Here is a 27,577-nt window from a genome sequence, read left to right as displayed (position 1 = left end):
ATCTACTGTATTTTCTATCTTTAAGTTTCTTTGTTGATTTCTTTCTTCTATATACCTTTTATGCATTTTGGAGCAAATAGAAGGCAAGGGTTCGGAAGAGATAAGAGAGAAAAAAATTGAGGAGAGAAAAGAAGAGAGATTTAGAAAGAGAATCAGGTGAGAACGCAGCAGGAGAAGGCAGAATGGGAGCCTGAAGTGTGATGGGGGGGAGGCGGCCTGGGACCTATGAGGCGGCCGCACGTGAGACAAGCAGCAGGGCACACAGGAGAGATGGGTAAGATAGCCTTTCTTCACACCTTCAATCTAGTCCATGAAGATGCTCCACCATCCACCCTGGGGAAAGCACACAGCACCAGGATCTCACACTGTCCTCTGAGCATTAAAACACATGTAACGTGCTTCAAAGACAACACAGAAACGACAGAAATGGAGAGTTCAGCATATAATTATCTTATAAAAATGAACATGCTTCAGCATGGTGGATTTTAATAAGATTTTAATAATACTGGTAAGGAGCCAAATTACAAAATGTCTTAGAACATGGAGTACAAAACCTCAGAGACAAAATAAAAACTCATGAAAATATAAGAGCACTTTAAAACGGTAATAATCTTTAGGGTAAAGAAACCATTTTCTCAACAAAGGTACTGAGCATGTTTAATAAAAATTCAATGAGAATAAAGGCAAGGTGCACAGCCACACATTCCCCAAATCACAGTGATTAGGAAGGTGACATGCGTCAATGAAGGCATGGCCAGGAGCACGAGTGAGCTCCCATCATGGACAGATCTGGAATAACCCACCTTGAGGTGGGCTGAATTTCCTCTCATTTCATTTATAGACAGGAATTCATTTAGTCTGTGGTTGTGGAGCAGCCTTGGAAATGAACCATGTTGGCGTGTGGAGGAGCGTGGCAACACACTTCCACACTTTCACGTGGTGGAGGCAGGTGATGCCCCGCTCCTCCCAGCCAGACTACCCCCGTTGCAGCCACAGCAGGGCATGGTCTTGGGGAAGACAAGGGGAGACAGGCTGTCTCCTCTGGGAACAACTCATTATTCAGATAAACTAATCTAAGAGCTCTGTGTGACCAGCAAACCCAAAACAAGAAGCAAAAACAAGAGGGGTTCCCCACCCCCAGAGGGACAACCACCTGTGGGCAGCAGGACAGCAGAAGCAGAGAAAGCATCTGGGATTCAGTTATGCTCATCATCTGTCCAGACAGATGAGCCATCCTATCTGGTTTTTTGGGTGGGCGGGTTGGGTTTCCCTCAACTCTTTAAAGCAAATAGTTTCACGCTATTGTCCTGTGGGTCCTTTTTTTTCCCCCCCAAGGGCACTACTACTATGCTTCATTTGGGCCAGATGTTCACATCAGTGTGTCTGTTCCTCTCGCTAGGAAGACAACAATTATTAATTTGTCCTGCCAACACATGTAACAGTGAAGAGCAGCTCTGAGATGCAGCGGACAACAGATATCTGCGCCCTTCTGCAGAGCCACGAGAATCCCAGCAAACCAGGGGATGGAGCGGGAGGACCCCGCTCCAGCCCCCTGCGACAGGCCATCGGCAGGCTCGTTTATTTTAAACTCTAAATCAACAGTTTTAAACAGACACAGATTCCATGTGACAGGGGAGACAGTCAGGAAGATTCGGAGGCTATTTTATACTCTTCAGATGTCTAGCTCTGCGGCACGGGCTATTAAAAAGTTATGTGTAACTGCGAGACGAAAGGCTTTAGCAGCTTTTTAGCACAGGATAATCCCAATCTTCTGGAGATTTAATGAGATGTAACTCACTGAGGCTTCTGAGTCGGTCTGCTGTTAATTGAATCAAAGTCAATGACAATCTTGCTGCACTTTGGTGTGAATTTCCTAAACATAAGAAACAAAACATATAAAGATATTATCCAAGGAGTAGTGAAAGCAATTTGTTTACTTTGGCTTAACGTACATTTTCCAGGGGGAGGAAAAAATTTCCCGGTATTCACTTGATATTTTATCTCCATAAAAGTCAATTAGAGGGCACCATACCGAGAGACACATGGGCCAGAAAAGACTAAGACGAAAACAGATGTGTGGGGTGGCTTGTTCGTACGTTCTTCAGCTGGCTGAGTTCATGAATTATCGGGGAGTCAGAGGGTTTCTAACAAGTTAGCTGCACAACACCACGTCCGATTACTAGTTTTCCCACCAGACTGATCTCCTTTTCTAGGAAATTTCTGCAGCCAACTTGGAAATCGCTCTAAAGCAAAGAAGAGTAAATTTTCTCTTGCCTCTTGTACATTACGTAGCAAAAAAACAGCTAGCTTTAGCGAGGAGTAATTTTTAAAATTGTCTTCTAAAAACACAGAAGTACAATAAACCCACTATATATTTTTTTACTTATTAAGCTGCCTTCTAAAACAGTTAAAAAGAAAATATTTGAGGACTAAACATATTCTTTAAAAATCAGTAAATAGTAAATATCTAATTATTATGATGTAGGTAATTTGGGTTTAAAGTCTCATAAGGTACAAAAGTTTGAGAGATTCATTACATACAACCTACATCCCTAATGATGAATAGGAGATAGGTATGTTACTGCTTATAAGAACCTCGCTGCTGACCACAAATATCATGAAGGACCTGCTTTCAAAGCTTTCAGTCTCAAAAGAAGTTTCCACCATGAATCAAAGCTGGGTGAACTCACTTGCAAGGAAAACACACCTCCCAATCTTTGCCTATCAAAGATAATCATAAAAATCTAAGTGACTTCAAATCTCAATTTAAAACATTGCTGTAGAAAGCATTCCTGGTGTTTCAACCTGGCAGGTTACTTTCATCCTAAATTATCTATGCCAGAGTGGTTACATTTGCAAAATTTACAAAGGTTCAATGTTAACATTATAAAACGTGTGAATTTTAAAAATTTCTTGCTACTAGAATAATTAGTCCAAGCCGTGGAAAGCTACTAACATTAAAGTGCAATCATTAGACAGACTGTCTTCAGATGCTTCTGTCACTGCTCTTAAAAATCTACCCCTAAAATAATCTTCAGATCGTTAGCCCATCACATTTAAAAAGATGCTTCCAAGTGTGGAAGTCAGGCATCACAAGGAGAAATGAAACATCAGACAAGGTCGAGGATGTTTCTTCATCAGCCCTTCATACCGCCTCCCCCTTCCCAGTTCTTCCGACTTACCTGAAGGTAACCCCAGCCATATCAAACAAGAGCCTGGCAGCGGTTGCCTCATCGCTATCATGGTATTTATCAGACATGAAAATAACTTCTTTGATACCTTAAAAGGCAACAACAGAAGAAGCCCCATTACTACATGTGCACAGAGTACTCCCACAGACACGCAGAAGCAGACGGGGCCCTGGTACTGTTCATGATTAATCACCTTTTCCCAGTGTGCGTGCACACAGTGTCCAGTTACGGAAATATATATCCGCTGCTTTCGAATACAACAAGGAGGGGTTCTATTTAATCTGCCCTCCAGTCTTCAGAGATCTTTTTTTTTTTAACAAATGCAAAGTGGAAATATGTCAAGCAGTCAAGCCTTGATCCGATTAGCAAATTTTCTTTACTGCAGGCAATCAAATATTCTTGATTCACTAGGCAACGACTGTTAACTCAAAAGGCTAATGGGGGGCATGGAGAGTGCTGGCAAAATCAGAGATCAGGGGGCTGGCCGGTGGCGCAGCAGTTAAGTTCACATGTTCCGCTTCGGTGGATCAGGGTTCACTGGTTCAGATCCCGGGTGGGGACACGGCACCGCTCATCAAGCCATGCTGTGGCAGGCATCCCACATATAAAGTAGAGGCAGATGGGCGTGGATGTTAGCTCAGGGCCAGTCTTCCTCAGCAAAAAGAGGAAGATTGGCGGCAGATGTTAGCTCAGGCTAATCTTCCTCAAAAAAACCCATCAGAGATCAGTCCACCCCGTGCTTCCAAGAACGGCTCTGCAGACCAATTCAAGCCAGCTCCACGGAGAGCAGATCTGTTTTCTTCTCCTGCCTTACCAGGCAATACTAGCCTGAGAGCCAAGAATCTGGAGGGCCCTCGACGCCCCACTCTGCCCCTCCACCAGCCTCTGAAGGGACCACAGGAAGCTGGCCTCGCAGGACACACTGCTCTTCCCACATGCCTGCTGCCACCTCTATGCACAGGAAAACTCCTGAAGGATTGGGCACCAGCAATGAGGGAGCCCACGACATTCCTTGACGGAGGCCTTTGATTCAATACCACCAGACCCCTTCCGCTCAGAGATCCAGCGGCAGCTGCTTTACACCACACATCTGGCTAACACGATAAATCTTGAAATCTCAAGCCGGGAGTTTTATGGCGTTAAAATGTAGCTGAATCTTAGACGTGACAGTTTGAAAAAGGTGAAATATTCAGAATACAATGGTGTAGATTTATATACGAACCGTCATGTAAGAAAAACTTAGAGTACTACCGTTTGAGTCTCACGACAATTTATATGCAAAGATACGTTTAGGTCCTCAGATATGTACCATATATTAGAGACAAATTAAAATTTCATATACAGACTCCCGGCTGACCTTGTTTCTGACAGAAGTTCATTTCTCTCCCTCCCCCCTAATCTATGCACAATATGTCAGAGAATAGTCAATTGACAGTAATTATATGCAATGCCGGTGGTGTTTTTTTTGGCAGCTTGCAGTTTAAGAAGTTGCAAACTAAATTAAAAACATGCTAAGAATCACAGAGGATGCAATTAGTCAGAGAATACCTGGCACCATTCAAAAACAAAACACGGGGACTATCTTGCAAAGTTGATGGTGCAATTAAGTTAGATCTAAACAACGGCACGTGAAGATCAAACACGACGGCAACGAGCTCCTGACAACAGGCAGCAACGCAAATGTGACAAATGGAAGCGGCGGGTTCTTACCTGCCTGGATGATGAGCTTAGCACACTCATTGCACGGGAACAAGGCGACGTACATGGTACAGCCCTTCACGTCGGCCGAGTTTTTGTTCATAATGGCATTGAGCTCGGCATGGCACACTGTGGGTTGGAAAGAGAAAGAAAAGAAAAATTTAGATTGCAGCTCATGAGGAATTTACTAACAGTGTTGAAGCATGCCATTCGCCCCTCTGAAATAACATATCATAGACTCAATTAAAAGAAGTTTGATTAGAAATGGAAAATACAGAGAATATCAAATGAGGGCCACGGCGTATGACAGGTTGGCAATTAGCCGCAAAACCGTTCATGGCAGCAGCCCTCGGTCTGTAAGCACCCAGAGCCACCAGGAGGGGCCGAGGTCAAGTGCCGTCACCCACCCTGAGCAGAGCCATAGCTCACGGCTCCACAAGACCCTGGGGGAAGGAACTGCCCACATAAAATGGCTCATTTGTGCGTTGATATGCACACGCAGGAATATTCGCTGTGGCCGTTATGAGGGCAGGGAGCAATTTTAAGAGCAAGAGAATCAAGAAGTGAAGCCAAGCATTTCTGTCCCGAGGGATCTGCTGCACCTCATGGTTCTCAGCCGGCATCCACTCAAGAAAAACGCCAGCGGGGAATCAGCAGCTTGTCTTTTATTAGAAAAATATTCAGCCGGTGGATGGCAATGAGAAAGTCAAGTTCTTACTCTACACCAACGATCCCCAAACGGGGTCCAAGGTCAGCCCCAGACTCGCCTGAATTCAAGATTAAAGGGAGCATCCTCTCTCCTCTCCTGCACCTGTCAGAGCCAGCCCATCTTCCCAGGCCGTTTAGCTAGGTGCTCCCCCCACCTAAGTCACAGGGCGCACCTCCTCTCCAGAAAGCGGGTAGTCCTCACAGCTCTGAGTTTGGAATCCCTACCTGCCTTGTGAGGTCGCTGCACCACCATCTTATATCGCCATTTAATTTTCTGGGGGCATTCTCTAAAAGCACATCATAATCTCCTTGTGGCAGTGATTCAGAAACTTGTCTGCATGTTGGGATCCCCCGGGGAGCTTCCAAACCACCACATCTGGAGACTGTGATGGTCTGGGGCGTGGCCTGGGTTTTGGACTTTTAAAGAAATTCCCACCTGATTGTACCGAGCAGACAGCTTTAGGGAACTATGCCTTACAGAATCCTCTGGCACGCCAAGGGGGCTTAACACATGCTATGCACACAAGTGCTAAAATAAATGTTTGTTGAACAGATTAATGAACGACCATCTGGCAGTGGTCCAAATCATACAAAACTCCTGGAATTATAAATCTGGGGGCTTTCAAGGGTCTCCCCTACCCTTTCCCACCCACCAACCTTCCACACTTAACATCTTCTTCCAGGAGTGTTGGGCCTTAAGTGAAAAGAGGCCTGGACTCGTGGCTCTCGCACGTTTTAGCTGTGACGTACTCAGCCAATGACCCTTTACTGAGTGCGTGCTCTAGCTCAGACAGGATACAGACCCTGGTCCCGCTTCGTGCCCAGGCCTCCCGTTTTCAGGGGGAATTGCAGCTGTCTATGTGTGCCTGTGTCCCGCAGCAGCTCTGCAATGCTGCAGGCAGACAGTTGACCTCAGGTCCTCCCAGGAAACGCTGGGAGTGCTCACTTCAGTTTAGGAATACCATGACGTAGGAGGTCTCACTTGTGTGTGGAATGAACAGTCTGCCATTATAAGAAAATCTGAAGATTAAAAAAAGCTGCGTTTATAACCAGATCACAGCCATCAGAGAATAATCCCCACTGGCCACAGAGGGACCTGAGCCACTGGCCCATAAACCCCAAGGGGGTGGGAGGATGAGGGAAGAGAAGAGAAAGGCTCTTGCTTACTCACTCACGCTTAGTGGCAAGTAGTCACCTTCCCTGGTGACCAGGACGTTCCCAAGCTGGGATTAACACTGCTGGGTGTTAAAAACAATTAGATGTAATTGTTTCTTTTATTTTCCTCTTGAGGGCAGAGGCCAGTCTCCTAGGTTCTTTGTAACTCCCTCAGAGTCTAACGCGATGCCATGAACACGATGCGTGTTAAATATTTATCGAACGAATAAAGGAGGAAATGCAGACTCCAATTATTGATGGCGACGTTGGGAAATACAGAAAGTCCTCTCAAATTCAAATACCAAAAATATGCTTTCCCATCTAATAAATATTTTTTGCTGGTGTTGGTATTAATATTCAGAACTACAGAGTTTCTGAATCTGTTAGGAACGCCTATTATATTGTCCTCTTTCGAATCTCTAAAAATTGTCACATTGACTGTAACTATCTTCCTCTAATTCATCCAAGGCAGTTTGGGGCAAAATTTAACCTTACATGTCTGGGCTCATTAATGAAAATTACCATATGAAACAGATTCTCTGGGGCAGCATCTGACATCCCCGTATAAAGAGTGGTTTATAGAAATAACACACAAGATTATAAAGAGACTTCCTTTCTCTTAAGTACAAAATCGCAAGATGAAAAATACAAAGCTTGTTAGAGAAAGATGAGAGGTACTGGGCAGTAAGAAGGGCGAGTGCCAGGCACACGAGACTCTTTAGAAGGAGCAGTTCACGGTCCCCGATCCCACCAATTCAAAACCAGACAGCGACAGAAACAAAACTCAAGCGTTCCATCTTCACTCGACCTCTCCTGCTCCCCCTGCACCCCTTCAACTTCAGACACCACAAACGCCTTCTCCAGCCTCGCCCAGAGCCCCCTTGGCCACCAAACATGGTCTGATTAAGACTGGCTTCCTGAGCCTGCACCCAGGGGGTTCAGGGGAGAAACCCCACCCCAGGGACGCACCTGACACCTCAGCCCGGGCCCTCCCACCTGTAACTCCCCATGCGCTGTCTGTGCAGATCCCAAAGTCCGTAAGGCTTCACGTTTCTGGCCTGGCACTGGCCTCTGAGATGCACGATCTCCAGCTTCTGTGGCTCTGACCCTCTGCTTCCCCTCAGACCTAGACCCCTACACTGTCCTCAAAGAGGAAACTGGGCAGACTACCGTGACGACCGTCCACTCGCTGTGTTTAACATCGGTCACTCAGAGCGGAGTCTGAGGGCTTCTTCACCTGAACTGGCCGTCTACACTGATCAAATCACAGGGACCTACGGAATCTGCTTCAGGCCACCAAGAGCACTCAAGGGCGAGCACGCCTGGCCGGTGACGGGCTTGCTCCGGGGCCCGGCGAGCCCAACCACAAGGCCGAGTGTCTTCCCCCTTGTATTCCCCACCTGGCGGGCAAGTGTGGAGAAAGCTTTCTAACAAGAGTCAGCACCACAGTTCAAGGCCCAGTTTTGCCACCTAAAGCTGTGTGGCCCTTGACAAGCGCATGCATACGTGCTCTTTCTGGCTGCAGGAGGTAACACTGGCTCTGAAAATGCATTTCCAACGAACTAAATAAAAGCAATTTTTAAAATACCAAGATTTTTAGCTTTTTCCTCATGTGTCCAGTTTCGTTCCTCCATCCTCTAGAAAGGCTGATCTTCATTAAGACAGGCTCTCCACAACAGACCAGGAGTCTTCTCTATCTCCAAAGACAAGGTCCATCTCTCAGCCCCGGCTCTCACTCCCTGATAGCACTCACTGGCTTCCCTCTACTCCATTTCTCTTCTTTTTTTTTTTTTTTTGTGAGGAAGATTGGCCCTGAGCTAACATCTGTGTCAATCTTCCTTTATTTTGTATGTGGGATAACACCACAGCATGGCTTGATGAGTGGTGTGTAGGTCCCCACCCAGGATTCAGACACATGAACCCCTGGCCACCAAAGCAGAGTGCAAGAACTTAACCATGATGCCACTGAGCTGGCCCCCATTTCTCTTCTCCTTTACACATGCATACTTATTCCCCATTCTGAAGAGGCCAACTTTTCAGCTTTTTGGTCTCTTTTCTTCTTCCTTTCAAGATGAAATTGTCCTGTCTAGAACTGCTACTCAAATTCATTTTTTTTAAATAATCATCTCTTGACTTTGTAACGCATATATAACCTCTAGTTTTCTCTAAAACAACACTTTTCAAACTGTGGGTCTTGAAATCAGTTTAGTGAGTTACAAGCAGCATTTTTTTCCTTTTTAATGAAATGGATGAAAAGAGAAGGGAAGAGCTCAGAATGCCTCCCACATGGTGAGATTAAGTACTGTTCCTAAAAACTCTTTCAGGTGTAAACTATGTTTGCTGGGTCACGATGTAAAAAGTTTGAGAAACACTACTCTATGCAAACCTGTTGGCCTCTGTAAAATGATAGTAAATGTTTACAACCATTAAAAAAAAAAAAAAAAAGCTCTGATTTGCAGCATCTGCCAATTTCTATGGTGTAAATACGCCCCATATGGCCAATTTCAAGCTCCCAACACGACACGGGGTTGGGAAGAGATGCACAATTTGCTCTGGTGAGCTGCTCAGATCCAGCTGCCACACATGCTGGATGGCCTCATCTCCCCTAAACGCAAAGTCTCTGGTCGCTGTCTCTGGATTCACTGCTCTCCCGGCCCTTGACGAGTGACTACTCTCCGCTCTAAACCCCATCAGGATCACAGACTCTTTGGGGTCTCCTTCTAGTTTTCTGTGGGTCTTTTTATCGCTTTTCTGGGCATTTCCCAAGGTTCAATCCTACTCTTTGTCTCCTGTAGTCACTGACTTTAAGAATTCATACATTCTCAGATAGCGGATCTGTTTGTAAAACCCTGAAATCCACATTTCTAACCCAAATGTCCCATCTGTTCCTCATATCTTTTCTTTGGGTGGTCTGAGGCTTCTCTGTAACTCTTCTCACTATGATAAACATTCCACAGATATGTGACAGCAATAAATTAAAGAATGAATTTCTCTTTTTCTAGTGGTAGCATTTTTATTCTGTTGCCTAGGAATACCCACAGCAAGAGCTACAAACATACAAGTGCTAAAACCAACCAAGGAGGGGTGGTTCTGTGAGTGATCCAGATGAGCAGTTTTGTTTCTTGTGTGTGCGAGGAAGATTGGCCCTGAGCTAATATCTGTTGCCAATCTTCCTCTTTTTGCTTGAGGAGGATTGTCGCTGAGCTAACAACATCTGTGCCAATCTTCTCTATTGTATGTGGGTTGCCACCACAGCATGGCTTGACAAGTGGTGCTAGGTCCGCACCTGGGATCCGAACCTGCGAACCCTGGGCTGCCAAAGCAGAGCGCATGAACTTAACCACTACACCACTGAGATGAGCAGGGTTTTTATATTCATAGTAGGAATAAAGACCACGTATTCCAAAGATACACCATGTCTAGGAAGTATTCACAAGATAGCTAACTTATCAAAAAAAAAAAAGACAAATTTTCCAACTATCTACCTAGAATTACTCATCTATGGCTAAGCAATAAGCAAAAGAAATCTCCAAATACTACAAGTATATCTGATAAGCATAAAGAGCGGCACAAAACCCTTCAATTATTCTCGACATTGTTTAAAAGGAAAAGAATCAAATGCTGAAAATACCAGATTAATGCTTATAAAGTTCTTGATCGCCAGAAGGAGAACCTCTGTTTCAGGTAATTATAAGACAATTCATATGCTGTGGGGTTTTTTTTTTTCCCTTTCTATTACGAACTGTCAGAATTCAGAACTGCATTAACCTTGGACCACTGAGAAGAGATTGTCTAATTAGAAAACTGTATTTTTCAAATTCCCCCTCACGAGGACTTGATTAATCCCCACTGTCTCAGGTAGGCGGTTCTCTAGAAGTTTGACAAATTAACAGGATATACTCCATCCTCGGTTAGGTTTAAGACATTCAACATTTTATAGACTCTCACCTCATGTGATGTAAGACCAATACCATGTCTATTTTAGACGGCAGTAGTATTAAGGTTACTTAAATAGGTCTGAATAACGCTACACAAAATCTAATGGCTGCAGAAATAATTTAGCAGAAATAGGGTGACTCTACCCTCAGCTGATCCTCACGTGCTATCAGGAGGACATGATGATAAAATGTGGAGTCAGGAAAACTAAGTTTCTATTCCAGTTAAAAGAACTCCCCAGATTGTTTGAAATTCCTCATTTTTAGCAGTGTAAGATTTTACTTGAAGAAAATGACTTCCTCCGGCCTGAGCGAGATTCTGCCAAGGCTGACCCGAACAGTGGGCAGCCTGGTGTGGCTGCTCTGTCAGGGTCGCGTTAGAGGGCCAATGCAAACCACCTGCTGCCGCTTAGCCCAGACCTGCACCAACTCCTGCCAACACTGTCCAGGCTGCCAACACTGCCAACGCTTCTCTACCCCCAATTGATGACTGAGAAGGTTCTTGGGCTGTGCGGCCACACACAGTCAGTTCGGCTCACTGACAAGACAGAGGGTCAGGACTCAAGAGCCAAGAAGCGTCTGCTCATGACTCAAGAGCCAAGAAGTGTCTGCTCATGGCTTTCTGGAATGAAAAGGTGGGAAGCTTTGCCCTGCAATTAATAATTGACACGAAAGTGGGTACTGGAGTCCAAGGTTGACCTGTGCTTTCTTTTTTTTCTCCCCTGCCTTGGAAGATTCACCCTGAGCTAACGTCTGTGCCAGTCTTCCTCTATGTTGTACGTGGGTTGCTGCCACAGCATGGCTGCTGACAAGCGGTACAGGTCCGTGCCTGGGAACCGAACCCAGGCTGCCAGAGCGGAGTGCGCCAAACTTAAACCACTAGGCCATGGAGCTGGCCCCCAATCTGTGCTTTTTAAAAAATAACTCAGCATTAATTTTTATAAGATATTCCACTTCTATTCTGATGACAAAGCTTTTTGTCATTACTTCTTCAAATTAGGGTCTAAGCATTTTTTGCTCCTGGGATCCTATAGGTATCAGTCACTAAATCTGGCCACATCTCTCTCTCGGAGCACCAGGCACCCCCTCCCCTGTGCTCGATGCCCCACAGACGCCTGGTGGCCACTTCCACTGAGGGGTGGGGCACATACACAGTCCTAACAGATCCCTTTAGAGAACTGTTCACTGCTTCTGGAGCTAAAACGGAATTTCAACGACTTATTTCTTAATTATTGAAAGATACCCTGACAGGGCCTCATATATCACTGCCAGCCTCCAAAGTACCTGTCCTTCAAGTCAATAATTTAACAACAGAGTCGCCTCTAAATCCAAGCCCCCCCAACCTACCGCCACCCCCCAACCTCCCCCAAAGGTTATAAAATGCTCATTCTTATGGCTTTCCCCCAAATCCAAAGCAAACATTGCTAGAATTTAGCCCCAAACAACCTTACTCCTCTAGCTCATCTATCTATAAAGTAGCAACTCGACTCATTATGAGAGTTGTCAAAGGATGTGAGATAAAGGTGGGGGAGGGGAGAGGGAGAACCAACCTAGAAACAAACAGGTGCATCATTCTCTAAGACAATCCCCACCCGACAGGCCCGGCCAACCATGCCCGCCCTTCACAGCCTCTGCTCCCAGCTGCTCTGCCCCAGAGCTCCTGCCCATGGGCCTCCTCGAGGACAATTCTTGGAGTCCTCCAAAGCCTACTGCACTCTCATGGCTCCTCACACAGAGCTGTGATCCTGGCCAGAGAAGCATCACTTTGTCTGGGGCTGGAGCGGGGAGAGAAGATGATGCTAAACTGTAGACGTTTCCCATGGATGTACAGAGGGAAGTTCTGGCTCCCAACCCTGTCGGGCCCAGGCAGAGGGCTCACAGAAGGTGATATGGGGCGCAGGAGCGGAAGTCCAGTCCCCTCGGAGCTCACGCCCTGCCTGGCAGGAGACCCCCACACACAGAAACAACCAGAGCCCCGAGCACAGGCTACCAGCGCTGCAGGAGAAGGGCCACGGGAGAAGGGAAGGGCTGCCCAAATCCAGGAAACGAGAGGTTACGCACCGTTTGCAGGGAGATGGGGAACGGGACCTGCAGGTAATATTATTTCTGGAGAAAAAAGGTATTTGGATTCCAAACGGCTTTTCAGAACAAAGGGGGTCTACACCCTGGGATCTGCCAACACAAAGGTTCCCATCCCAGCCTCTCTCCCCTACAGACAGGAATAATAATAGCTCTCTCCCTATCTCACAGGGTTACAATGAAGAGCGCGCGAGGAAAACGGTAGGAAAAAGCACTGTGAACTAGAAAGAACTCTGCAAATGAAGCCATTGTCACCAACAGTCAGAACTGGGCTTGTTTTCTGAGAACAGACAGCCTCAGCCCTTGCTGGTCCTCACTGTGATGAAGACCTGGGGGAGTCGGGAGCCAGGACAGGGGACAGATGACAGCACTTCTGTTTCCCCTGACCACACCCCAACCACTCCACTCCATGTGCTGAGATTCAAACACCACTGCCCCCGGCCCACCCCATGCACAGTTAGTGGCCTTTCTATCCCGAAGACAAAGTAACTGGGCCCCACGACCTTCTGGTATCGAGGGACACCCAATTCCAGCGGAGAGACGTTTGTCATTACAGTGTAAGTTTGCACGTGAACTAAAAACAGGTCATAGTGGTAATGTGGAGGAACCCAGCCCTGTCCTGGAAAATGTCTGGCGCCTGTGCTGTTACCACCCTGCGCCCAGAGAGGAGTCTCTTCTAGAAGAACAAGACAGCAGAAAGGCATTCCGGCCAGGTCTGGAAGAAGGAGACGAGCCGCTCACTTAAAAGGGAGTCAGATCCCCGAGGCTCTGGGTGAAGCCCCGATTCCCAGGGCACCCCACCTGCCGAGGGCCCAGGCCCCAGGGAGCAAGGCAGCATTCACTTCCCATCTCCACTCCTGGGACAATGCCTTTGGGCTTGTCGGATGCACCTGCTTCTTGGAGCCATCCCACAGCTCTGCCTTTCCCTGTTCCTGCCTCCCCCACCTGCTGGTTCTATGACCTTCCACACCTATGAAGCCTCAGCCTCCTGGCCTGCGAAATGGAGAGAAAAATCCCTACCTCCCAGAACCGTCTCAAAGACTAAAATCTGTGACGAGGCCAGCACAGACGGCCCTGATAAATGACTGTGCTCCCTAACCTCTCCTGCGGGGGTCGTCCACCCGAGACCAGGCAGTCCTGGGAGGTGCAGCTCAGCTGGACTGGGAGAACAGACACTTCTTTCTCTCTCTCTGCTAGTCTGGTCCCTGTCCCCTGCCCCCTTCCTGGCTGCCTCTTGCTAAGGCTGCTGGCAGCAGCTCGCGCACCCAGGGGAGCCACTTAGCCCCAATGGTAGTGCTTAGGGCTAAAGAGATTTCTGACTGTGGTGTTTCCATTATTGATAATAAAGCCCCCAGAACTCTAATTACACTGCTTCCCTGTGTGCTCAGGGCACACAATCAGGTCAGAAGGAGGAGGATGTGGAAATCCTGCATTTCATCGATGGGTGAGCCATGGCCAGCTCTATTCCTACTGTTCATGTGAAATACATGTTTGATGCCTAAAAGGCACCAAGAAAACACGAATAGAAACAGAACATGAATCACGGTTTGACAGCTTTGTCATGCAAATAAGACACTATAAAACTTCAAAGCTTCCCTCTTGCGTCAATAGCTGATTTTAAAGGGTAAACTGGGACTGAGCACTGAGCACTGAAACAGGAGTCGGATGTGTGTTCTAATTAATTCCGGCTCTACCAGGCACGCTCCAGGCAACTCACTGATCCTGTTTCAGTGTACAGAAAACGGGGCTCCACTGACCCAACGCAGGATTCTGAGATGAGCCACGAGCCCCTGACACTGCCCTAGATTCCTAGGCCATTTCTCCAGTTGGCCATTCCCATGCCACTCGATCTGTTCTTCCTTCCTCCCCAGTGTCCAAGCCTGCTCACGCTCCTCGCCACCCTCTTTCAGCTGACAACCTTGCCTCATGCTTTACTGAGATGCTGCAGTTGTACACATCCCCACCTGCAACTCCACAAACCTTTGTGCCAGCTGTCACCCGCCCGCCCTGCACCCCCACTCAGAGTCCCTCCTCTTGCTCCTAATCAATGTGCTTGGGAGGCCATCCCCTCTCACATCCTCACAGACCTCGCCTCTTCCCCCCTTTCTGGTTCATCAGTCTCTCCCTCTACTGGATTATTTGCATCAGCAAACAAATGTCTGCTGCAAAAACAGATTCTCCCCTCGTACAAACAATATAAGCGTTTCTCTTGGCCCCATCTCCCCTCCGAGCCACCACCCTATCGTTCTGCTCTCTTCACAAACATCTCCAAACCATATCTATATACTGTCCCCACTTCCTAACCTTCTGTTCTTCCTTCAACTGGCTCCACCGTCAACAACAACCGCCATGTTGCCAAACCCCATGGAGCTTGTTCAATCTTCTTAGATCTCCCAGCAGCCTTTGATGTGGCTGACCACGCCCTCCTCCTTCAAACCTCGCTGTGTGTGTTCCCTGATGTCATGCGCCTTCTTTGCAGGCCCTTTGGCCTCCACCCAACCTCTACATGTTGCAGTTCTCAGGGATCAGGCCGGGGTCCAGCCTTTGCACACTCTCCCTACATCACCTCACCCCTTCTGAGGGCACTGATGTCACCCAAAAGCCAAACATGCCGATAGCGACATCTCCAACCTAGACCTCTCCCCCCACTCATATACCCAACCTGACACCTTCACTGGGAGCTCTTACAGACAATTCAACTTCAGGGGTCCAAATCGTCCTCGAGCTTCCCCCAAACCTGGGTGCTCAGGCTGGACCTGTTTGGGAGGAGTCGATCTCCCTCCCTCACCTCATATCACCCAGCCCTCTTGATGCTGCCTCCAAAATGTACCCTCTATTCACCCAGTCCTCTCCTTCCCCCGCACTCCCATCTCCTCTACGGCCCCCTCACCCCAGTCTACTGCAGTTACCTCATGGCTGGTATCCTGTTTCCACTCTTGCAACTGAACAATCCAATCCATACACCAATGTAATCTTTTAAATCCAAACTCCCTACCCAGAGGCCCTCCACCTCGCCTTACTACTCCAGCCTTCACCACTAAGCTTGGGCCAAATCCTTTCCTTTGCACACAATGCTCCAAGTGCCTTCCAGCCTGAGGGCCTTCACCCTAGCGAGTGGGATGCTCTTCGCATCCCCAGACACCGACTACCCCATCTCCACCTGTGGGGACCCATCTAATCCTTCAGATCTCAGCTTCAAAGTCACTTCCTCAGAAAGGAACATTCAATGATATGTTTATTTCACTGATGTCTGCCTCCTACACTATTAGTCTGCAAACTCCTTGAAAATAGAGACCATGTATATTTTATTTAGCACTGCAGACTGCCTGGCAGAGAACACATATTATAGACGTCCTGTAAGTATTTGCTGAGTAAATGAACAACTCCGTGTGAACGTACTCTGAAAAACGTGATGTTTTATAAAATTAGTTATAATTTTTAAAAAGGAAGTAAGATGACTCGAGAACTCCACCATCACCAACAGACAACTCAAACTGATAAAGGAAGGGATGACTCACTAGTATTTATTCCAATTCCTAAAAAATTATAACTCACTTTGCAGAAGGGAAAACGACAATGAGGAATTCTGCTTCCCTTTTTCACCTAAACTCAAAATTAATGGCATTTTGAACAAAGTCTTTTAATTGCAGAATTAAAAAATTCATGCTCAGTTATCATATTCAATATTTTAAATTTACTATGGCATCTATCATTTGAAAGAAGCACAGAGATAAAATTTATACCTCCACTAATTGGCTAGTCCCTACCCTCCCGACAACGCGAGCAGAGGGAACATGGGCCATTCTCAAAGCCTAACTCCCTCGTTTTCCCAATATTCTCCATTTATCACGGGATTTCCCGATGCCAGGCAAGGATCCACGCTTCAATGGACATTGTCACATTGAGCACTTCACCAAAAGATGTCTAAAGTCCTTTCTTTCTATTTGGTCTTAGAATAACCTCTTGTCTCTGAAGAGTTCTAAGTGTGCCTCCCCTATTGAGATATTTTCTTGTACTTAGACATGGAGCTTTTTCTTCATTGCTGTCCTCCAACCTTTTGTCATCCAATGTCTTCTGATCCCCATACTGGTGGGTTAACTTGCACTCTTCAACTGCCCCCTGTTTGTCGTACCGTCTCTATCCAGTTCACATTCACCTTAGAACTGGAGCAGATCTGAAGGGCTGGAACGAGGGCGGGAATGAAGCCCATTTCTCTCGATTGATTTGTCCACACGCACAGATGCGTATTCTCTCTGTGTCACGGCCACCAACAGCTTTTGACAGCTCTGTAGCTTTCACCCAGGATGCTTTTAGAATCAGCACCCTAATCTAAGGCCATCAAAGCCACAATGTTTAATTTTTCCTTAGAATTACAGAACTGGAGGAGTCCTCAGTGATCATTTATTTCATAAAGACACAGAGAAATAAATTTCAAGTCAGATATCAAACAACCCTACAATCACTGGTATAAACACCCCATACCTGGAACCAGGCTGTGGCTGGCCAGTCCAGGATTCTGTCACTTGAATCTGATCATTGTTGTTTTAAGCACTGTGGGGCTTTTCTTAGCCAATATGCATATTAAAGGAATGTACAGTCCCACCCAAGCATAAAACAAAAGTCCTAAGAAGTAAAAGTAAAAAGCAATATATATATATGCAAAATCTCTAGGAACCAGGTTTATTGAATATTTCTGGAAGCAAACAATATACACAAATTCTACTTTAATAACAGTATTAACAAAGCTTATGAAAGAGCTATTCTTGACAAAAGAAACTCAAAATAAAATAAAACCTTACGGGCCGACCCCGTGGCTGAGCGGTTAAGTTCATGTGCTCAGCTTCCATGGCCCAGGGTTTCACCAGTCAGGATCCTGGGCACGGACCTAGCACCGCTCATCAAGCCATGCTGAGGCAGCATCCCACATAGCAGAACTAGAAGGACCTGCAACTAGAATATACAACTACGCACCAGGGAGCTTTGGGAGCAGAAGAAAAAATTAAAAAATAAAACCTTAGTGGCCAGCCTGGTGGCATAGCAGTTAAGTTTGCATGCTCTGCTTTGGCGGCCTGGGGTTTGCCAGTTCGGATCCCAGGTGTGGACCTATGCACTGCTTATCAAGCCATGCTATGGCAGGTGTCCCACATATGAAATAGAGGAAGATGGGCAGGGATGTTAGCTCATGGCCAATCTTCCTCAGCAAAAAGAGAAGGATTGGTGGCAGATGTTAGCTCACGGCTAATCTTCCTCAAAATAAAATAAAATGAAACCTTAGTCATTCAGGCCAATTTCAGAGAAGATCAGTCAAAATCAGCATAAATGACACAGAATAGATCAATAGAACAAAGACCATGAGGTCCCTCATTTTCAGCTGCTCCCTGTAACCACCCTGCATGGTAACCCAGTGTCCGAGCAAAGACTCATCAACCTTAAAGAATGAAAGAAGTTACACTTCTCATTAGGAATGTCCATTCGCATTCAGATAATTAATGTGCTTACACACTTACCACAATCTAAAGTAGGTTGAATGAGGCCCTGAAATGTTATTGAGGCTATTAATTTCTCAATAAATCTTTTCTGTTGAGAAGAATACAAAAAAAAAAAAATTTCAGCCCATGTCTAGTCATCAACCTGGGAATCATTAACCTTGAATTATTTTATAACTTTATTACAAACTTCCATGAGGCAAACTGACTTTTTATAAAATACACAAAATGTGTATTTTCATGCATAGATGTGATCCCATAGATGAGCATTTTAGCTTTTTCTAGATTTGCTCTTCAGAACATGAAGTTATTTGTTATCATACATCCTTTGTAGATATTCATAGTGAAATAGTAATCTCTAGCTCTTCAAAAATAATTAAGGCAAAATCTATACATTAAGATATATATAGTAATAATCAAATAAGTTAACCAAAAAAATCATGATTTATTCTTTTCTGAAGACTGTTTATAAACAATTATACCTGAAAGTGAAACTCGCCTATATCAAGCTGGTTAATTTTCAAGGGAGCTTCATACATAAGCTACTGGGTCTCCTTGTTTTTTTAAAACACCACACAATGAACCTGAGTTTGCCCCTTGATTCATAAAAACAATCTATCTTAATTTCTTTCCTGCAAACTTGTGCAAAGGTTTTCCACTGATTATATTAGTTCTTTTGTACAAAAGTCTTTAATGAGACCCACTGTCAGGCCACAACTACCAGATGGCCAGGCAGGGGAGGGATGGCAGGAAGCTGTACGTGAAATTAGAATTCTGCAGGAAGAGAAACAGCAAATCATCAGATCCACAGATCTGCCTAGCAAAACCAGAGGGCATTCAATTTCAACTGGCTGAAGGAACAAATTTGATCTTAATTACTAAGAAGCTCTTACAAGTTGTGTGGGAGTCACAGCTTTAGAAGGATCAGTCTCCTAACTTCTTGATAAATTAGCTTCTCAAGACTAACCTTTTGGATGCCAAAGAAATATATCACAGGCATGGCAGTCAGGAAAATGTCAGTGTTCAAGGGGGTAAGGTAAATGGCTCAGTAATCACTAAAATGACATCAATGCATGCTTAACGATATGCTAAATCTGAAAAGTAAAGATTACATTTAAATATAAAATTTAAAGAGGCAGTGCCACACACTGGCAAAACTATTTAAAGTTGCCACACTGAACTCTCGCCTTAATCAAGTCCAGCATTTCCCCTTCAGCGTTATATCCTTTTTAGAGTTTTCCTGCAGAAATATGAACCGACTCTGGAAAGAGCCCCACGTCTCCATTTCTGCCCCAGGCATCTAGAGTTTGGCTGCCACTCATTCCTGGGACATCAAGACTATGGTCCCTTCCACGATGAGCAGGTATGATGCAACAGGCCAAGTCATCCTGGCTTCTTGACTGATGGGGATGGAAGAGGAGGCCAAGCAAAGAGGCACGCTTACCCACAAATCCCTTGGCCAACAGGAAACAGCATGGCGGGAAAACTCATGCAAGTTTGATGAACTTGGGGAGCACCATTAAAATGTGAAGTTTAACAATGGCTCTCAAGGATGACTAAGTTGATTCTACTCCAACTCTCTGATCTGTAAACCAAGCCATCAAAATTGGTTACAAAAACCCAAGGAAAGAGTGATATCTGAATTACCACGCGTGTTGTACCTCCATTTTATAAAATTGGTATTTTGATTAAATGTGCTTCACTCTAATGAATTTCACGGAGAGAAAGGAGCCAAAAATGTCAGCTGAATACTTCATCTGAGGTTTAGCAACCACCCCCTCATAAAAATAAAAATCTTCCAAAGCTTTGTTATATGGTAAATTAGATAAATCTGCCGCTTCCTGGTTTTTTAATTGTCATTCCTGTGAAAAGTGTCACTATAATAATGCTGACTTCTTCCTGCCACTTTATGTTACTGACATTACACTCTCTTTTAGATTTTTCAGGAAAAGGATGAGATAAAAAGCAGTTTCTTTGGCAGGGTGAATTCTCATTTTCCATATTAATACTACATTATAATCAAATAGTTTCATGAAGTTTTGATCCTAAGGCTGAAAGAACAAAAACACCCTTTAAAGATGCCTCTCCAGAGACACAGCCCGGAAAACGCTCCAGCTTCCTATTATGTTACAAGCATTCTGTGTTTCCCTCCTTTGCACAAAGTGTCAATCAGGACTAATGACTTCCAAACTCACAGACTTAATAAGGAGAATTAAACTGTATATGTTATTGGTAAACTCAAACTTACACAATTCCCAGGCTCCCCTTCAGAGAAATGTTAAAGGGAACCATGTGCAAATGGCTTTGTGCCCAATGCCAAGTGCAGGCACCAACGCCGAGCCACCTGGGAGTCACTTCCTCTAAGCCTTCGTGTGCACAAGTGCAAAGTGAGAAGAGGATGGGCCACTGAGCTATGATCTAAGAAACATTTCAGAAAAGCTAAATTCCTGTGTCCTACACCAGAGAGAGAGTGGGGTAGCAAAGAGCACTGACCTTGGAATTAGGGGACGTCACCCTGCCTAGGTGGCGTTATACAAGTTACTTAACCATTTCCGGGCCTTCATTTCCTCATCTATGAAAGAAATAGGTAGGCTTAGACCCTGTGGGGAACCCCAAGGCACCACTGAAGTTCTACAAGGGGTCCAAGCACGGGCCACAGACCGGGCAGATATCATCTCTAGCACATGCGTACACTCTTTCCAAGCACACACGAATGCCGTTTAATAAAGTTTAGATTAATGCAAGCTCACAGATACAGAGAACAGACTGATGGTTGCCAGAGGTGGGGCAGGAGGTAGCAGGTGGGTGAAATGTGTGAAGGTGGTCAAAAGGTAAAACTTCCAGTTATAAATGAATAAGTCACGGGGATGTAGTCTACAGCGTCCTGACTATAGTTAATTAATACTGTATTGCATATTTGAAAGTTGCTAAGAGAGAAGATCTGGAAAGTTCTCATCACAAGAAAAAAGTATTTTTGAATCAAATAACCCAATTACAAAATGGGCAGGGGACATGAACAGACATTTCTCCAAAGAAGATATACGGATGGCCAATAGACACATGAAAAGGTGCTCATCATCACTAATCATCAGGGAAATGCAAATCAAAACTACACTAAGATATCACCTTACACCTGTTAGAATGGCAAAAATATCCAAAACCAAGAGTGACAAATGTTGGAGAGGCTGTGGAGAAAAGGGAACCCTCATACACTGTTGGTGGGAATGCAAACTGGTGCTGCCACTATGGAAAACAGTATGGAGATTCCTCAAAAAGTTAAGAATAGAAATACCTTATGACCCAGCCATCCCACTACTGGGTATCTATCCTAAGAACCTGAAATCAGCAATTTCAGAAGCTCTATGCACTCCTATCTTCCTTGCAGCATTATTCACAATAGCCAAGGCATGGAACCAACCTAAGTGCCCAGCAACTGACGATTGGATAAAGAAGTTGTGGTATATATATATACAATGGAATACTACTCAGCCATAAAAAAGGACAAAGTCGTCCCATTCACAACAACATGGATAGACCTTGAGAGTATTATGTTGAGTGAAATAAGCCAGACAGAGAAAGACGAACTCAGTATGACTCCACTTATAGGTGGTAGTTAACGTATGGACAAAGAGAACTGATCGGTGGTTGCCAGGGGAAAGGGGGGTGGGGGGAGGGCACTAGGGGAGAAGTGGTGTAACTACAACATGACTAATAATAATGTACAACTGTAATTTCACAAGGATGTTAACTTTTATAACCTTAATAAAAAAATAAATTAAAAAAATTAAAAAAAAATTCTAACCACAAAAAAAAAAAGAAAGAAAGAAAGAAAAAAAGTATTTTTGTAACTATGTACGACGACAGATGTCAACTGGAATTATTGTGGCAATCATTTCACAATATATATAAATATCAAATCATTATGTTGTATACCGAAAACTAACATGTCACATGTCAATTATACCTCAATTTAAAAAAAAAAGATAGTAATAGTTCAACTAGCATTCTATAGGAGTTCTGGAAATTTTTTGTGACGTTTAAGAGGGTCCCTCTATACTCAAAAGAATTAGAAAATTATTGGTCTAGAATTCTAGATAATCTCTAAAGCTCCTTTGCAGGGATTAATACATAATCTATCCTGCCTGAGAAAGCAGCTCAGCCATGTCACGTCTCATGTCATGACTCATGTCAGCGAGGAAAGAAAGGGTTAAGTCTATCCAATTCCAGACATTATCACTTATTTTTTTAAATTCATTTAAGTCTTAAAAAAGAAGTAAAAAAAGAATCTGCATTTTAGTCAATTATCACTAAACATTTCTCTTCCATCTAAGACTACCCAAATATTTATTTCTCTGTAGCCCGAAATCCCTTGAAAAGACAAGATGGAGTGTACGGTTTATAGCCAGTCACTGTTATTCGGACGTAAAGCCCATCTTTATGTGTATTATGACGGTAGTAATACTACCCGCCTTTTAAAAACCATTTAATACCTTCTGCGACTTTTATGGTACATCAAATTACAAGCTTACTCTCATGAAAGAAAATTGTCTACATTCTAACATAGCTACATGTGAAATGAATAATTGATAAGTCAGGGCAAAGAGCTTTGAAAACCTAGAGGCATCATATGGATAGTGAAAAATAACGCAGACAACCAGCGCCCTGAAACTCAGCAAGCATCCAATAAGAAACAATCAGTGAAGTTGGACGAACGCCTGCGTGGGGTTTTTTTTTTTTTTATTCTTTCTGGAAAGGAGCTCTGAAAGCTACTCTCTCCAACTTGGACAAAAGGCAGGGTCTCAGAACAAACAAAACTAGCTCCTTGAGAGCTTCCAGAACACTGGGAAGCCGGGGGATTGCAAATTGCTGCCAAGCCTTTGGCTTCTAGGTCACTGCCACTAATCTGCCTGCGGCTCACAGTGATGGAAGAAGGCACAGGTCCCGTGGGGAGAGCAGCTCAGGGACCAATGAGGACCCGTCTACGCCGGTCCAACCACTGGCATCTTTCTGCAACCAGCCTCAGTGGGACAGACCCACCCCTCCTAAGAAACGCTCCACACGGAGCTTCCCCCAAGGACCAATATTTTGCTGTCTTGACGCAGTGAAATAAGCATGGTGGCAGTCAGACACTTCAACACAGACCATCACCAACCAACCTGCTCACTTCTGTGATTCTGAGATGGGACAGTGAACTGGACTGTGAAAAATTTCTGTCGCATGCACCTACAAACAACTCATCATTTCCCTCCTTTCGTACCACTGAAAGCTTAAGAGTCAAAATCAGGATGACAAAAAGTTTCCAAAAGACGTTAGCACAAGTTTCGTTTCACACGCTCCACACAGCTGCACAGCTGAGGCTGAGCAGACGGCTCTGCCCTCTGCCAACCAGCATCCCGCTCTTCCTCCTCCTCCGAGGGGTGAGGTCAGAGGGACTAATCTGCCTACTAAACCCCCTTAATCACTAAACTGTGTTTTATTCTCTGAAAACCCCGAGTGCTTTGAAGTCTCCCGCTCTCCTTCCTCAATTCCTTCTCCACCTCCAGGCACCGTTTTTTTTTTCTTTCAAAAATGGAGCAGACGGCCTGAAGCAGTTGAAAAAGAAATTTATGGGGCTTATTTAACGTGATTAAGGTCCAGGAACATTAGTAAAAATATATAAATTAGGCTAAATGCAGACTTGGAAGTCTTCATAAGGAAAACCCACCAGGGAAGAGGCAACAAGCAGAAAGGTCTTACATCCCGCCTTCAACCCGGTTTCCTGAAGGCACAGCCTTTCCCATTTGGACGGCCTTAATCTACTTTACTTCCAGCAGAGCCGGTCTGTTCATTTCCAGATGTAAATACAGGTCCCAACTTTATGAAAAATCAGCAACCAGCATAGGCAGCCCAATTTGCCTCTTTTATGGCATCAGCTGCGTGTTCTCCAGGGAATAAAAGAAAAAGGGAAGCTGTGGCTTGTCCCTCCCATTTGATCTCTGAAGTGATTCTCCTTGGGGCTCAGATAGGCAAGAAATTATAAGCACCCTCCCCTAATTTAAAGATGAAAACCGGAGATGGCCAGGACTTTCAGTTCCACACTTCTGGTTTGTGGTCTGACCTGGGTCCACGCTGGGACTGCAGAGGCCCCTGGAACAGAATGAGCCTACCGCATCATCCTCCCGATGTCCAGCTCACAGTGTCCCCTGCTTCCCAGAGACGAGCTTAAGCCAGATTCCCTCAGTGGGAGGAGGGGCTGAAGGAACCCTGCTTCTCATCAGAGAAAGCCCTGGCCAGTACTTGCTTAGCCGGTTCCGCTTCCATGCAGCCAAGAAACAAGCTGCAGAGTCACCATGCACATTCCTCAGCTACCTCCGCCAGGGCTGTGGCCCTTTGCAGGAAGCCCGCCATCAACTCTCTGGCATTGGACAGCCTGGCAGGCCACCAGTGAAACACATCAGCCCCACTGCAGGCCACAGAGCCCAGGACCTCAGGGCCAGGCAGCGTGACCACCACCATGTTTCCATCCATTGGCTCTCCTTGGAACTTAAGGGATGGGGGTGGAAACTGGGGTCGTTGAATAGGATTTTTTTTTTCTTTTCAGCTGTTGATGACTGAAAAGGGAGATGACACTTTCTGACCAACTATCTTATTTAAGCACTCACAGAGGCTATGCCACTAAAGCAGAAAGGAACAGAAAACACGCCCTACCGTAAGGGTATTTGGTATCCAGCTTATTCTCCGCTGTCCTCCTCCAAGGCAACAGGTCATCGCTGCACCCATTTGGCATTCCATTGTACCCAATCCCGACAATCTTGTTTTCTGCATTCACGATGCAGGCTCCAACCTACAGGGAAATACGCCCAAGGCCTGGTGACTGCAAGTGGCTGGTCTGCCAGCGAGGGGGCAGGAAAGGAAATGAGAGGCCTGCAGACCGCCTAAACAGGCGTGCGGCTTCTGCAAGTGCGAAGAGCTGTCTCCCTCCCCTCTTTCTGTGGCAGCTCCCACAAGCCGAAGAAAGTGTACCCGTGGCCCCTGAGGGGGTACAAGAGGTGGTGAACAATGGCTTGTGACAATTGACTCTCTCACACAGGAAAATGAAAGCATGTACGAAGGTGCACAAAACACAGCAGATTGAGTAGCCTATGTAAGTGGACGGGTATACACTGAGTCTCTCCCTTTGTAACTGGCTCATTTGCAGGTATCTCTGTGTCTGTGAGCGTCTAAACACTCCCATAAAACTCACTTACCTGTGAATTTGGATCTTTGCTTCTCTGTGCCGATAGGAAGGCCACCGCCATGAAATACTCAGGCCACTGCAAATAGTCATCACGTTTTTTCCAGGACACTTCACTCATGTTGGGTCTAGAAGGAAAAGAACCAACAGCAGTTGAGACAAGCATTCTGGTAAATCTGCTTTCCAATTCAACCCAACCACATGAAACCATGGATCTCAAACTCAGACAATTCCAGGAAAATCTATCAATCCGAAATCATAGAACATGGCCCCTAGCCAGGCTCTGGCCTTAAGAAAAACATTTAAAAATTCAGTTCCTATTTCTGAAGTCTGGATTCGGCATGTATAGCTTCACATTCCCAAATACTATATCTACGTACTGCTTTCTCATAGGATTTTTTTAAAGTTACTACAAATGCCCGCCATACAATTTGTTCTCGGTCCTTGACCTCTCACCCTGATAAAATGGGGCCCGCACAAGCGGGAGGGGGAAAGAGAACACTTACGGATCCCCTAAAACATTTCAGACACTGCTGCAGGTGACCTACATGCTCTGCCTGAGGTAGGCAGTCACATCCCACCTTAGAGACAGAGAACTTAGGTAACGCCCGCTAAACCACACAGATTATCCATGCCAGTGGGATTCCACTTGGAGCTGTCCCAGCTCTGACATCAACCAAATAACTGATTTCCCCTTAGCTTCCCCAGAGGTATGGAAGTTACGAACTCTGAGCACTGAATCAAATGAGGACAAAGTATGAAAAGTGTCAAGTGCTATTGCTCAGATGAGGTCTGAGTAACATGGGCTTCACTCTCTGGCAGATGCAAGCTGTCTCTACAACAGGGAGAGCCCATGATGCGGCCTGAAGCTTCCACTCAGGGGGTCCTCTCAAGAAGCGGACAAAGGGCAAGGAACGAAGACTACACAAGAACAGGGCGGAGATCACCGAGAAGTCCTGAGAAGACGTAGGTATCTGGGCAAAGGAAGTGAGGATTTCCCAAAACGCCAGCTTCAGGCTCTAAACCTGAAGCTGAAGCTACTGTGCAGGGCCGCAGGGCCAAGAGCTGGGGTGTGGTGACCGAGTCCGCACTGCGAACCGCGACTCCCCACTGATTCTGTTGCCCAAATTCTGAGAGGCTGTTAGCGATGTGGGATGGGACTGTTTACCACTGAGCTTAAGGGTCAGCATCCATAATCGCTCAGGGCGCCAGATAAGTGGCTACTCCACAGGAGGTGGGGAGGGGAAGGCGAGGAGGTAAAGGAACTTATGACTCCACCCTAGGTTTGGTTTAACGGGCACTGGAGCCCCCAAACCCAGCTGCAGAAACAGAAAAGGGACTAGTCCAGGGAGATGCATCTAGTCACCGACCCGGAGAGAACCCAGGCGCCGCCCACACCCGTCGATTCCGATCCCGGGAGGAAACCGCGCATCCCCACCCTACACGTGGGCCTCCGAAGTGACTGCTCTTTTCAGACGCCCAGAACCACCTCCCTCGGCTTTACCGGGGGAGGAAGCCTCCTGGAGGCCGCGGGGTCCGCCGCCGAGTTCCCCGAGCACTCCCGGCCCCGCACAGTCTGCCCAGCAGCAGCTTTAACCGGGAGGGGAGCATCCTCGGGGCTCGCCGCTCCCAAGTCCCGGGCCGCGAGCCGGGCGCCCCGCACCGCCGCGCCCAGCGCTCGGGCCGCGCCACGTGGCACGCGGGCGGCGACCTCGCACGGCCGTCCCCGCCCATCCTCGGGCCCGGTCCCCGACCTGCAGGCCGGCGCTCGTCCCCGCCGCCGCCGCCGCCGCCGTCCCCGCCGCGCCCAGGGGAAGGAAGTCGGGAGAGGAGGCGGGGCCGCCGGGGGCCGGAAGGTGGCGCGGCCCGGGCTGCGGCGGCGGCGCGCGCTGGGAAGGGGGCGGGAGGGCGCGCTCCCGGCGGGGGTTCCCGGGCGAGGTCGCCTCCGGTTACTTGTTCCGGTCGCGCAGGGAGCTCGCTCAGCCCGCGATCGGGCCGGCGACCTTCAGGGCCAGCGCACCAAAGACTCCTGCCGGGGCTGGCTGTCCCCTTTGCTGTGGTGGGCGGTTTGGGGTTTGCCCCTGACTGTGCGCTGTTGGCGGTGGCCCCGCC

At 46.3% G+C, this 27,577-nt stretch overlaps 1 protein-coding gene across 2 annotated transcripts; it reads right to left on the bottom strand.

Annotated features, from left to right (window-relative positions):
• Positions 1 to 479: 479 nt before the first annotated feature.
• On the bottom strand, positions 480 to 27,375 carry DCTD (dCMP deaminase). 2 transcript variants are annotated; one of them, XM_044760572.2, is made up of 6 exons: positions 27,220 to 27,375; positions 25,479 to 25,593; positions 24,940 to 25,075; positions 4,902 to 5,018; positions 3,183 to 3,279; positions 480 to 1,873 (listed from the first exon to the last, which is right to left on the bottom strand). In XM_044760572.2, the coding sequence occupies exons 2-6, from the start codon at positions 25,584 to 25,586 to the stop codon at positions 1,795 to 1,797; spliced, it is 537 nt and encodes a 178-aa protein (XP_044616507.1). In that variant the 5' UTR covers positions 25,587 to 25,593; positions 27,220 to 27,375; the 3' UTR covers positions 480 to 1,794. The 2 variants fall into 2 exon arrangements, with proteins under 2 accessions (XP_044616507.1, XP_014694956.3); XM_014839470.3 differs by having other exon boundaries at positions 26,970 to 27,234.
• Positions 27,376 to 27,577: the final 202 nt, after the last annotated feature.

The sequence above is a fragment of the Equus asinus genome, chromosome 27 (assembly GCF_041296235.1).
Source record: "Equus asinus isolate D_3611 breed Donkey chromosome 27, EquAss-T2T_v2, whole genome shotgun sequence".
Taxonomy (NCBI): domain Eukaryota; kingdom Metazoa; phylum Chordata; class Mammalia; order Perissodactyla; family Equidae; genus Equus; species Equus asinus.
Note: the sequence above shows the minus strand (reverse complement) of the source record. Positions and strands in the feature narration are given on the sequence as shown.

Bases quoted from the DNA above. Each gene is read 5' to 3' on its own strand.
- DCTD (XM_014839470.3), bottom strand. From the start codon at position 27,199: ATGGGCGGGGACGGCCGTGCGAGGTCGCCGCCCGCGTGCCACGTGGCG. The intron at 3,280-4,901 runs GTAAGAACCCGC...TTGCCTTTTAAG, and splicing joins TAAGCTCATCATCCAGGCAG to GTATCAAAGAAGTTATTTTC. The intron at 1,874-3,182 runs GTAAGTCGGAAG...TCTTATGTTTAG, and splicing joins ATGGCTGGGGTTACCTTCAG to GAAATTCACACCAAAGTGCA.